Source organism: Pseudoliparis swirei, chromosome 15 (assembly GCF_029220125.1).
Source record: "Pseudoliparis swirei isolate HS2019 ecotype Mariana Trench chromosome 15, NWPU_hadal_v1, whole genome shotgun sequence".
Taxonomy (NCBI): domain Eukaryota; kingdom Metazoa; phylum Chordata; class Actinopteri; order Perciformes; family Liparidae; genus Pseudoliparis; species Pseudoliparis swirei.
In genome coordinates, this window is record NC_079402.1 from 22,969,156 (window position 1) to 22,982,575 (window position 13,420).

Here is a 13,420-nt window from a genome sequence, read left to right on the forward strand (position 1 = left end):
CTGGAGTAAATAACTAGCAAAATGGCTGCGCCCACGGACTCGGAATGTTGACAAAAAAATTTAAATCCTCGGGCTATGCGTGACTTGTTGACAATAGCGGCGGGGTAAATATGATTTATTTGATGCGCCGAATGGATGTAGCACGTTGTTGTTTTGCACTACAGGTACCCTTTAAGTAACCGTATGCATTCATTGAAAACTGTTCCCACATCCAGCAACATGAGCTGAAGTCATTTCTAGACACTTTCAAATCTAACATTCACACTTGTTTTAACTTGCCCCCAGTGGTACCTTTAAAATACAACATGGACTCCTTCAACGATCAACAAACGAAGCCTTCAGAATATATTCAATGCTGCTTTAATCATGTAAAATGTTTACACTCGAGGAGTCTCAGATACGTCAGCTAAACGACGACAGGCCGATCACCGAGACGCAAACCAGGCGACCACCTCAGAGTCAAGCCGATGCAGAAGTTTCTTAAAGCTGCAGTATCTCTAATGACCACCAGGGGGCAACTCCTTCGGTTGTATAGAAGTCTGCTTAAAGTGTTAAAACTGCATTCTCTCTCCTGACCACCAGGGGGCTCCTCTGGTTGTATAGAAGTCTATGCTTCATGTGTTAGAGCTGCATTCTCTCTCCTGACCACCAGGGGGCTCCTCTGGTTGTATAGAAGTATATATAGTGACTACTTCTCTTGATGTATTCCCTCAGTAAACATGAGTTTATGTCTCAGTCTCTCGTTTCAAGTCTTCTTCTATACAGCATGATGTCATCATTTAGGACATTATGGTCTGTAGAGTCACAGACCATAGACGGGACACTTTAGGGGCGGGGCTACAGGTGATTGACAGGTTGACACCAGAGACTCCTCCTCCGTCTCGGTAAGAACGGACAGAACAGGTTTTAATTTATGAATTTATTTCATTAAAAAGCTTCTCACCTCATTGTAAAAGTACATCACGCGAAAAAGTGTAAATAAAGAAACGCATACGCACTAAAAACGTTTTAAAAAACAGTTTCCCACATATTTACAAGTTTATATCGTTGAGGCAGAATGAGAATTAAAATAAGATTTTTTTTAAATGAGCGTCTCACACCGAGTCGTTTTTAAGAGCTATTAAAAAAACAACGGGGATTAAATCTTATTTTATAAATACATGTTACAGCGTCTACGGCCGCCGCAGTTTCACCAGCTCAGACGTGTGTGTGTGTGTGTTGGGTTGTTCGGCGTCGCTCCGCCCTCTAAAGTCTGTCGTCGGTTGGAGGTCGGTGTCCTTCAGGCCCGGCGGTCGTAGTCGCTGACCGTCTTCTTGATGTGGTTCAGTTTGGACTTCAGGTATTTACACCGGCGCTTCTTCACCTGGTAGTCGGAGGACTGATGATGGAGAGACATAAAGGAGAAGAAAATGCGTGAAGACGAGTTGGACAATAAATAACCGGCAGCTGGGACTCGAGCCCACGTACCTTCTTGATGTTCTTCATCCGGTTGTACTCGTCCAGAGCGTCCTGTGGAAACAACAACATTTAGCACGTTCATCATGATTCTCCATCGCTGTAAATCCGACTGAAGGCTTTTACACAGCTATTGCTTTTCGTCTCGAGCTTTTATTGTGAAAGTTAAGAACGGAAGGAGCAGATCTGAGGAGGGATTTTTTTTAAAGGGGCTCGGTCTCGTTTAGATGATCGAATCCAGCGTCAACAAATAAACAAACACAGCGGATCGTTTCCGAGTCACGGGGACTTTGGGCTTCAGGTTGTTGTTATTTGCACATTTATCTTGCAATAAAAAAGAGCCGTCGTGTGTTTTGAAATAAATAAACATTAACGTGCTTTTGCCGTCTTTTACTTCCTGCATCAGAGTGGAACCAGATTCTGAGGCCACGCCCCCTCTCACTAAACCACGCCTCCTTGCTTTGGGACTCAACCTGATACTCGGCACGACGCCGGCATTTATTTAGTTGCCGTGCAAAAGTAAGTAAATATATAATATATAAAAATATCCCGCAGTGCGTCAAGGGCTAAAACAACTAAAACCTCGGTGGCAAAAGAAGACGCTCAGAAGTCCACATGGAATCCTTCAGCTCAGTTGTTAGGCTCCGCCTCGTGAAGGAAATATTTGCGTCTTTAGCCGCTTTATAATTTAATGTGTCGGCCATCATAAAAATTAACAAAATGAGAAGTTATCAGAAGCTAAAACTGTTGATAATTTGCTCTGCAGTCGACTCACACGAAGCCATTAAAAAGAATCCATATATATATATATATAAGGGCTGTCAATCGATTTACATTTTTGTAAACTAATTAATCGCACATTTTGAAATTCATTAATCGCGATTAAAAGTTTTTTTTCTTCTTTTTAAAGACCAAACTTCACACAGAGCTGTGTTTTCAAAGAGGCTCCTACCTATAAAGTGCCAGCGAGGTATTTAATATCGTGGATGATAAATTGTTTCTTCAGTGAAACATCAGATTAGTAAAAAATATATATATATTGAGACCCCATTGGTCCTGTCATCTTTACCACTGAACAGCAGAACCAGTGGCCTTGGTGACTGACTGACATTCAAATATGTCATGTTCACCCTCTGGAGGCTGGGGGCATTTTCTCCATTTTATAAAAAAATTTAAATTCACCGTTTAAAGGCGTTTGCATATGACACACCCCCACGTGTTCTACAGCAAACATTCCAGAACAATCTCAGCTCTATTCAATGAGGCTCATTGTCCTGGTGCCGTGTTCTCTGCTCTCTGACTGACAGGCTGCTAATGAGCCTCACCTGTGAGGTGGGAGGTCCTTTGTGATTTACTGAGTGTTCATTGGTTGTTGTTTTCACAAAATGTTGACAAAAACGGATTGACCAATCACGGTGAAGGTTTCGTGTGTCGAGTTCTTTCCGCGCCGCGTCCCCCGACACGTCGCCCCTCCGTTCCTCTGTGTCTCAGAGGGGGAGACGGGAGGAAGGAGGAGCAGGAGGAAACCCGACTGATTCATCCACGAAACGGAAACAGTGTTAAACCGTACTGCCGCGGTTTGAAATTCAGGGGAGTGAAAAAACTTCAACGAACACCGGAAGTAAACAAAGTTGCGTTAATTGCGTTAAAATATTTTAGTGCGTTAACGCGGCCAAATTAATCGCATAGATTAACGCTGACAGCCCTAATATATATATATACACACACAAAATAAAAAGAATATATATACTTTATATTTTGTGTGTATATAAATATATATATACACACAAAATAAAAAGAATATATATACTTTATATTTTGTGTGTATATATATATATACACACACACAATTGGCATAAATGAACAGATGAATTTAACAAATTTCTGTGACTTTTCCAAAACTTTTGAGATTTCACTTGTCCAGGTTTCCATGAGCGTAGGAAACTGAAATCTTTGACTAGATATCCTCCACGACGCCTCACACGTCATACGGGTGCTCGTGTGGAGGAAGATGAAGGTGTGCGCCGACCCACCAGGTAGGGCGGGCTGCCCTCCTGCAGCGCGTCCAGCTCGCGGTCCGCCTCCTCCAGGCTCCTGTTCAGGGCGTCCAGCTCCGCCTGCAGCTCCTTGTACTCCTGGTGGTCGCGGTCGAACTGACGCTTGTATTCGATGCGTTCAGGCTCGTTGGCGATGGGGGGGAATTCACTGAGGAAGAGGAGGAAAGACTTGAAGTACAGGAAGATAAATATATCCACCTGTGCAGCGACGGGAATAAACCAAATTTATTTAAAGGGCCAGTGGCACATTTTAAAATGCAATATGATATTCCTTAGTGGACAATGTCCTGATCGTATTTACGCACTTCTACTTCTGTAAAGCGCCCCCCTGTGGACTAAAGTGGTAGTGTTGGTTCTGGTGCCCCCTGTGGACTAAAGTGGTAGTGTTGGTTCTGCTGCCCCCTGTGGACTAAAGTGGTAGTGTTGGTTCTGCTGCCCCCCGTGGACTAAAGTGGTAGTGTTGGTTCTGCTGCCCCCCGTGGACTAAAGTGGTAGTGTTGGTTCTGGAGCCCCCCGTGGACTAAAGTGGTAGTGTTGGTTTTGGTGCCCCCTGTGGACTAAAGTGGTAGTGTTGGTTCTGCTGCCCCCTGTGGACTAAAGTGGTAGTGTTGGTTCTGGTGCCCCCTGTGGACTAAAGTGGTAGTGTTGGTTCTGGAGCCCCCTGTGGACTAAAGTGGTAGTGTTGGTTCTGCTGCCCCCTGTGGACTAAAGTGGTAGTGTTGGTTCTGTCACCCCCTGTGGACTAAAGTGGTAGTGTTGGTTCTGGAGCCCCCTGTGGACTAAAGTGGTAGTGTTGGTTCTGATGCCCCCTGTGGACTAAAGTGGTAGTGTTGGTTCTGCTGCCTCCTGTGGACTAAAGTGGTAGTATTGGTTCTGCTGCCCCCTGTGGACTAAAGTGGTAGTGTTGGTTCTGATGCCCCCTGTGGACTAAAGTGGTAGTGTTGGTTTTGGTGCCCCCTGTGGACTAAAGTGGTAGTGTTGGTTCTGCTGCCCCCTGTGGACTAAAGTGGTAGTGTTGGTTCTGGTGCCCCCTGTGGACTAAAGTGGTAGTGTTGGTTCTGGAGCCCCCTGTGGACTAAAGTGGTAGTGTTGGTTCTGCTGCCCCCTGTGGACTAAAGTGGTAGTGTTGGTTCTACTGCCCCCTGTGGACTAAAGTGGTAGTGTTGGTTCTGGAGCCCCCTGTGGACTAAAGTGGTAGTGTTGGTTCTGATGCCCCCTGTGGACTAAAGTGGTAGTGTTGGTTCTGCTGCCCCCTGTGGACTAAAGTGGTAGTGTTGGTTCTCGTGCCCCCTGTGGACTAAAGTGGTAGTGTTGGTTCTGATGCCCCCTGTGGACTAAAGTGGTAGTGTTGGTTCTGATGCCCCCTGTGGACTAAAGTGGTAGTGTTGGTTCTGATGCCCCCTGTGGACTAAAGTAGTAGTGTTGGTTCTGATGCCCCCTGTGGACTAAAGTGGTAGTGTTGGTTCTGGTGCCCCCTGTGGACTAAAGTGGTAGTGTTGGTTCTGATGCCCCCTGTGGACTAAAGTGGTAGTGTTGGTTCTGGTGCCCCCTGTGGACTAAAGTGGTAGTGTTGGTTCTGATGCCCCCTGTGGACTAAAGTGGTAGTGTTGGTTCTGATGCCCCCTGTGGACTAAAGTGGTAGTGTTGGTTCTGGTGCCCCCTGTGGACTAAAGTGGTAGTGTTGGTTCTGATGCCCCCTGTGGACTAAAGTGGTAGTGTTGGTTCTGATGCCCCCTGTGGACTAAAGTAGTAGTGTTGGTTCTGATGCCCTCTGTGGACTAAAGTGGTAGTGTTGGTTCTGATGCCCCCTGTGGACTAAAGTGGTAGTGTTGGTTCTGGTGCCCCCTGTGGACTAAAGTGGTAGTGTTGGTTCTGCCCCTGTGGACTAAAGTGATAGTGTTGGTTCTGATGCCCCCTGTGGACTAAAGTGGTAGTGTTGGTTCTGGTGCCCCCTGTGGACTAAAGTGGTAGTGTTGGTTCTGGTGCCCCCTGTGGACTAAAGTGGTATTGTTGGTTCTGATGCCCCTGTGGACTAAAGTGGTATTGTTGGTTCTGATGCCCCTGTGGACTAAAGTGGTATTGTTGGTTCTGATGCCCCTGTGGACTAAAGTGGTATTGTTGGTTCTGGTGCCCCCTGTGGACTAAAGTGGTATTGTTGGTTCTGATGCCCCTGTGGACTATAGTGGTATTGTTGGTTCTGGTGCCCCCTGTGGACTAAAGTGGTATTGTTGGTTCTGATGCCCCTGTGGACTAAAGTGGTATTGTTGGTTCTGATGCCCCTGTGGACTAAAGTGGTATTGTTGGTTCTGGTGCCCCTGTGGACTAAAGTGGTAGTGTTGGTTCTGGTGCCCCTGTGGACTAAAGTGGTAGTGTTGGTTCTGATGCCCCTGTGGACTAAAGTGGTAGTGTTGGTTCTGATGCCCCTGTGAACTAAAGTGGTAGTGTTGGTTCTGCTGCCCCTGTGGACTAAAGTGGTAGTGTTGGTTCTGATGCCCCTGTGGACTAAAGTGGTAGTGTTGGTTCTGATGCCCCTGTGGACTAAAGTGGTAGTGTTGGTTCTGATGCCCCTGTGGACTAAAGTGGTAGTGTTGGTTCTGATGCCCCTGTGGACTAAAGTGGTAGTGTTGGTTCTGATGCCCCTGTGGACTAAAGTGGTAGTGTTGGTTCTGATGCCCCTGTGGACTAAAGTGGTAGTGTTGGTTCTGATGCCCCTGTGGACTAAAGTGGTAGTGTTGGTTCTGATGCCCCTGTGGACTAAAGTGGTATTGTTGGTTCTGGTGCCCCCTGTGGACTAAAGTGGTATTGTTGGTTCTGATGCCCCTGTGGACTAAAGTGGTATTGTTGGTTCTGATGCCCCTGTGGACTAAAGTGGTATTGTTGGTTCTGATGCCCCTGTGGACTAAAGTGGTAGTGTTGGTTCTGTGCCCCTGTGGACTAAAGTGGTAGTGTTGGTTCTGATGCCCCTGTGGACTAAAGTGGTAGTGTTGGTTCTGATGCCCCTGTGGACTAAAGTGGTAGTGTTGGTTCTTGCCCCTGTGGACTAAAGTGGTAGTGTTGGTTCTGATGCCCCTGTGGACTAAAGTGGTAGTGTTGGTTCTGATGCCCCTGTGGACTAAAGTGGTAGTGTTGGTTCTGATGCCCCTGTGGACTAAAGTGGTAGTGTTGGTTCTGATGCCCCTGTGGACTAAAGTGGTAGTGTTGGTTCTGCTGCCCCTGTGGACTAAAGTGGTAGTGTTGGTTCTGATGCCCCTGTGGACTAAAGTGGTAGTGTTGGTTCTGATGCCCCTGTGGACTAAAGTGGTATTGTTGGTTCTGATGCCCCTGTGGACTAAAGTGGTATTGTTGGTTCTGATGCCCCTGTGGACTAAAGTGGTAGTGTTGGTTCTGATGCCCCTGTGGACTAAAGTGGTATTGTTGGTTCTGATGCCCCTGTGGACTATAGTGGTATTGTTGGTTCTGATGCCCCTGTGGACTAAAGTGGTATTGTTGGTTCTGGTGCCCCCTGTGGACTAAAGTGGTAGTGTTGGTTCTGATGCCCCTGTGGACTAAAGTGGTAGTGTTGGTTCTGATGCCCCTGTGGACTAAAGTGGTAGTGTTGGTTCTGATGCCCCTGTGGACTAAAGTGGTAGTGTTGGTTCTGATGCCCCTGTGGACTAAAGTGGTAGTGTTGGTTCTCGTGCCCCCTGTGGACTAAAGTGGTAGTGTTGGTTCTGATGCCCCCTGTGGACTAAAGTGGTAGTGTTGGTTCTGATGCCCCCTGTGGACTAAAGTAGTAGTGTTGGTTCTGATGCCCTCTGTGGACTAAAGTGGTAGTGTTGGTTCTGATGCCCCCTGTGGACTAAAGTGGTAGTGTTGGTTCTGGTGCCCCCTGTGGACTAAAGTGGTAGTGTTGGTTCTGGCGCCCCCTGTGGACTAAAGTGGTAGTGTTGGTTCTGATGCCCCATGTGGACTAAAGTGGTAGTGTTGGTTCTGGTGCCCCCTGTGGACTAAAGTGGTAGTGTTGGTTCTGGTGCCCCCTGTGGACTAAAGTGGTAGTGTTGGTTCTGATGGCTTCTGTGGACTAAAGTGGTAGTGTTGGTTCTGATGCCCCCTGTGGACTAAAGTGGTAGTGTTGGTTCTGCTGCCCCCTGTGGACTAAAGTGGTAGTGTTGGTTCTGGTGCCCCCTGTGGACTAAAGTGGTAGTGTTGGTTCTGATGCCCCATGTGGACTAAAGTGGTAGTGTTGGTTCTGGTGCCCCCTGTGGACTAAAGTGGTAGTGTTGGTTCTGGCGCCCCCTGTGGACTAAAGTGGTAGTGTTGGTTCTGATGCCCCATGTGGACTAAAGTGGTAGTGTTGGTTCTGGTGCCCCCTGTGGACTAAAGTGGTAGTGTTGGTTCTGGTGCCCCCTGTGGACTAAAGTGGTAGTGTTGGTTCTGATGCCCCCTGTGGACTAAAGTGGTAGTGTTGGCTCTGATGCCCCCTGTGGACTAAAGTGGTAGTGTTGGTTCTGCTGCCCCCTGTGGACTAAAGTGGTAGTGTTGGTTCTGATGCCCCATGTGGACTAAAGTGGTAGTGTTGGTTCTGGCGCCCCCTGTGGACTAAAGTGGTAGTGTTGGTTCTGATGCCCCATGTGGACTAAAGTGGTAGTGTTGGTTCTGGTGCCCCCTGTGGACTAAAGTGGTAGTGTTGGTTCTGGTGCCCCCTGTGGACTAAAGTGGTAGTGTTGGTTCTGCTGCCCCCTGTGGACTAAAGTGGTAGTGTTGGTTCTGGCGCCCCCTGTGGACTAAAGTGGTAGTGTTGGTTCTGATGCCCCCTGTGGACTAAAGTGGTAGTGTTGGTTCTGATGCCCCCTGTGGACTAAAGTGGTAGTGTTGGTTCTGATACCCCCTGTGGACTAAAGTGGTAGTGTTGGTTATGGCGCCCCCTGTGGACTAAAGTGGTAGTGTTGGTTATGGCGCCCCCTGTGGACTAAAGTGGTAGTGCTGGTTCTGGCGCCCCCTGTGGACTAAAGTGGTAGTGCTGGTTCTGGCGCCCCCTGTGGAGGAGGGGGAGTCCTCCGTGTCCCAGAGTGGACAAAGTTACCTGAAGGCCGTGCAGACCATCACCGTTACCACCTGGCTGCATTCAGTCGGTTGCATTCTGCCACTTCACCACTAGATGTCACCAGACTGCTACATACTGTCAAACCTTTAGGACTCAATAACTTAATCATAATTAGCTGTATAAATTAGGGCTGTCAGCGTTAACGCGTTAATCTATGCGATTAATGTGGCCGTGATAACGCACTAAAATATTGTTAACGCAATTAACGCAATTTTTTTACATTTTTTTTATTTAAAAAAAAAAAATACTTTATTAATCCAGTGTCAAACCGCGGCAGTGCGGTTTGACACTGTTTCCGTTTTAAAAACAATTATTTCTCCGCGAAATCAGTCGGGTTTCCTCCGCTCCTTCCTCCCGTCTCCCCCTCTGACACACAGAGGAACAGAGCAGCGACGGGTTGGGTGACGCGGCGCGGAAAGAACTCGTCACACGAAACCTTCAACGTGATTGGTCAATCCGTTTGTCTGTCAACATTTAGCGAAAAAACAACCAATGAACACTCAGTAAATCACAAGGACCTCCCACCAAACATGTAAGGCTCATTAGCAGCCTGTCAGTCAGAGAAGCAGAGAACTCGGCGCGAGGACAATGTGCCTCAATATATAGAGCTGAGATTGTTCTGGAATGTTTGATGTAGAACACGTGGGGATGTGTAATATGCAAAAGTCTTTAAAAGGTGAATTTACATGTTTTTGTAAAATGTATAAAATGCCCCCAGCCTCCAGAGGGTGAACGTGACATATGTGAATGTCAGTCAGTTATCAAGGCCACTGGTTCTGCTGTTCAGTGTTAAAGATGACAGGACCAATGGGGTCTCTATATACTTCTTTTTTTTTTACTAATCTGGATGTTTCACTGAAGAAACAATTTATCATCCACGATATTAAATACCTTGCTGCACTTTATAGGTAGGAGCCTCTTTGAAAACACAGCTCTGTGTGAAGTTTAATCTTTAAAAAAGAATACAAAGGGATTACTCGTTCATTTAGAAGATTTAGTCTTTAGAAGAAGAAAAAACCTTTTAATCGCGATTAATCGCGATTAATGATTTTCAAAATGTGCGATTAATTAGTTAATTTTTTTTAATCGATTGACAGCCCTAGTATAAATATATAAAATAGTTTTGAACCCGAATCCGTCTGAATGTCTCCCACCTGTCGAACTCGTTGTCGTCCAGCTCGTCCCCGGAGGAGTTGTAGTCCGTGTCCGGGTCGTGTCCGTCGGCGCGGCGCGGCCGGTCGGCGCGTCTCTTCTTGGGCCGCCCGGCCGAGCTCGGCGCCTCCGAGTTGGAGTCGTAGGGGGCGCCGTTCTGCAGCGGCAGGTCTTCCTCCCGAGGCCTACAGAATGCACGTGGTCAGGTTAAAGTATACAGGAAGTAACAACACGGTTTCACAATAAGAGCGTGGCGGCGGTACCCACTGCGGCGTGACGCTGTAGGGCGGCTTGTCGTAGGCGGAGCTCTCGTCGTCAAGGTGACTGCGGGAGCCGCGGAGCTTCTCGGTGTGGGCCGACATCGGGAGAACCTCCGGGCCCACGGACACGTTGTTCACCTGCAGGGGAACAACAATATATATATTTAAATAATCAGAACTATTTTATTCTGGAGGCAAACTTTAAAATCAGAAATGCATAATAATGGATATTTTTAGCTTCAGGAAAGAGGATTTGATGCTTTTCTGGTAGTTAATTAGAACTAAAGCACATTTTAAGAAGCATGTTTAAGAATCATTATTCATAAACATGTGTTTGTTGCAGCCCTAAAATGCATGATCCCCCCCCCCCACCACACACACCTCATTCCTGCATATAAGAAACCAGAGAGACCACCGTAAACTCCGGAATGATGAAACCTGCGTGGACTCGCCCCGCTGCACATGCATGTTGCTGTGCATGTGCTGCAGGCTGCTCATGCGTGTGCTCATGCGTGTGCTCATGCTGCACACGCTGCCTCAGCACTTTGACACAGATTCCCACGAGCTGCAGTGGAATAAACTCGCTCTGGTTCCCAGAGTCGCGTTACGGGGAGTCGGAGCCGGTCCGACCGGTTCTTCCTCTCCACGCCGGCGTGGCCGCCTCCACGCCGCCTGCTCGCCGCCCCGAGAGAGCGGCGTCAGGACGACGGATTCATCGTGGAGGGCCGAGACTAAACGGCTGAGAGAAGTCCAGGTTTTATGATGATGAATAATATTGTTGCTGGAGGCTGACGCCACAGTCGTGTGTGTGTGTGTGTGTGTGTGTGTAAACGCCGCCGCGCCCTGAAGCCGTCTGGTGTTCCCCTCCCCCGCACAGCAACATGTTACACCCAACAGGTTGGACCGCTTCACTGAGACAAACACACCGACTCCCTCTTCTTCTTCTTCCTCCTCTTCATGACATGAAGCCACGGAAGCTTCTTTGAAGTGAGTTCCTCCACAGAGAACTTTGACTCCAGTTTATTCTAAAGATTTAGATTCAGCTTCTAGCTGAACATCAACTTTAAGAACAAGTTAAAGCAAAAACACATCCTCAAAATGTCTCGTTTAAAAGGTTTAAAACACTTCTGCTCTACGAGATCCAGTATGGAGCGTTTCCAGGGGATCTATAAGCAGGAATTAAATATAATATTCATAACTATGTTTATTTAAATCGTTGCGTTTCCATTAGCAAAGAATAACATGTTTATATCTACATGTAGCTACAGGAGCCCAGAATGGACAAACCAAAGCGGGGCCGCATACCTAGAGACCTGTCAATCACCCTGTAGGCCCGCCCTAAAGCATCTCCATAGCCCCCTGGTGGCCAGGAGAGATAATGCAGCTTTAACACATGAAGCATAGACTTCTATACAACCAGAGGAGTCACCCCCTGGTGGTCAGGAGAGAGAATGCAGCTTTAACACATGAGGCATAGACTTCTATACAACCAGAGGAGTCGCCCCCCTGGTGGTCAGGAGAGAGAATGCAGCTTTAACACATGAAGCATAGACTTCTATACAACCAGAGGAGTCGCCCCCTGGTGGTCAGGAGAGAGAATGCAGCTTTAACACATGAGGCATAGACTTCTATACAACCAGAGGAGCCCCCTGGTGGTCAGGAGAGAGAATGCAACTTTAACACACAAAGCATAGACTTCTATACAACCAGAGGAGTCGCCCCCTGGTGGTCAGGGGAGAGAATGCAGCTTTAACACATAATCATAGACTTCTATACAACCAGAGGAGTCACCCCTGGTGGTCAGGAGAAGGAATGCAGCTTTAACACACATGAAGCATAGACTTCTATACAACCAGAGGAGTCACCCCTGGTGGTCAGGAGAGGGAATGCAGCTTTAACACACATGAAGCATAGACTTCTATACAACCAGAGGAGTCACCCCTGGTGGTCAGGAGAGGGAATGCAGCTTTAACACACATGAAGCATAGACTTCTATACAACCAGAGGAGTCGCCCCTGGTGGTCAGGAGAGAGAATGCAGCTCTGTGAGCAAAGGCGTATTCCAGTTGGTTGCAATCTGCAACCTCCCCACCAGATGGCGCTATACCGATACACCGGGCCCCTTGAACTCACCCACGCCTCCACGTCCTGCGGCGGCGGCTCCATCTCCTCGATGACCTTCACCTTCTTCCACAGGACGTTGCTCTTGCCGAAGTTGATGATCTTCTTGCGCGTCTTCAGAGCGAAGACGAGCATGATGATGAGCGCCACGGCGACCAGGAAGCCCAACACCACCGCGATGGCCTGGAGGAGACGAACCGCCGAGTTACGAGCGACAAATCTTTTTGTCCGTGCGACCCGAGCGGCGGCGGGCGCTCACCTCCTGCGGCTCCACCACGCAGTAGTGGTAGAGGTACTGGTTGACGAACACGCCCGACGGCTGCGGCTGCTGGTACTGAGCGCACAGGCCGGCGATCTGGCTGCCGTACGCCGAGCCGGACGACTGCGCCGTGGGGTTCACCGCCACCAGGTAGACGATGGCGGCGATCAGCATGAGCGTCCCCAAGACGGCACAGATGATCACCACCGCCAGGTAGAACCTCCGGCTCTCCGACAGGCTCTGGTGAGACACCACGACGATGAAGATGACGAGGCAGGCGATGAAGGTGATGCCCGCCATGGCGATGATGAAGCCTTTGCCCTTGCGGGGGTCGTTGTAGTTCCCCCCGAGGCTGCCGTAGCCGTAGCCGTTCGCGGCCCCGTAGCCGCCGCCGCTGCCGAAGCTGCTGTAGCCGCCGCCGCCGTAGCCGCCGCCGCCGTAGCCGCCGCCCCCGTAGCCGCCGCCCCCGTAGCCGCCGAAGCCGCCCAGGGCGCCCTGGGAGTCCCAGGCCAGCGTGGAGGCGACGCAGGCGAAGATGGCGACGCACATCACGATGGAGATGATGGACATGATCTTCAGGATGCCCGGCGGAGACGTCCAGCGGTAGAAGTGCTGGAACTCATCGTCCGGGTAGTAGGAGTAGGCCGGCTGGGGGGCGACGGCACTGCGGGGAGAGTTTCAGAATAAGAGCGTCAGCGAGAAGCTGGTGGACTGGGGAATAAAATCCTCGTCTACAACGAGCAATCGATCGCTGCCAATAACTTTATTAATCATGTTTGACCAAGATGGACTCGTGTGTGACAGGAGACACGGTTTCGTGACTTTACGAGATAAAAGGCATCAAAGCAGAGAAAAGGGGATTTAGAAGTCGTGTTCGAGGAGAGGAATCTCTCGTGGTCGCTTTGGAACAGATGCCCGCCAAAGGAGACGCCGAGAAGGTGGGAAAAGGGACGCCATCTTATCCTGAAATACTTCCCGTTTTACATTTAAAATGGGTTAAAAAAACAAGATCGAGACTAGAGGAAAATATCCGA

The 13,420-nt window shown here is 48.9% G+C and overlaps 1 protein-coding gene across 1 annotated transcript in view; it reads right to left on the reverse strand.

Moving 5' to 3' along the window:
• Positions 1-904: 904 nt before the first annotated feature.
• LOC130204924 (uncharacterized) overlaps positions 905-13,420 on the reverse strand; it is a 40,481-nt gene continuing 27,965 nt past the window's right edge. The window contains exons 13-19 of the mRNA XM_056431933.1: positions 12,387-13,050; positions 12,140-12,310; positions 10,015-10,145; positions 9,750-9,932; positions 3,489-3,660; positions 1,468-1,509; positions 905-1,378 (exon numbers count right to left, since the gene is read on the reverse strand). Of these exons, the coding sequence (XP_056287908.1) occupies positions 1,280-1,378; positions 1,468-1,509; positions 3,489-3,660; positions 9,750-9,932; positions 10,015-10,145; positions 12,140-12,310; positions 12,387-13,050 (1,462 nt within the window). The 3' untranslated portion in view covers positions 905-1,279. The remainder of the gene's footprint in view (positions 1,379-1,467; positions 1,510-3,488; positions 3,661-9,749; positions 9,933-10,014; positions 10,146-12,139; positions 12,311-12,386; positions 13,051-13,420) is intronic.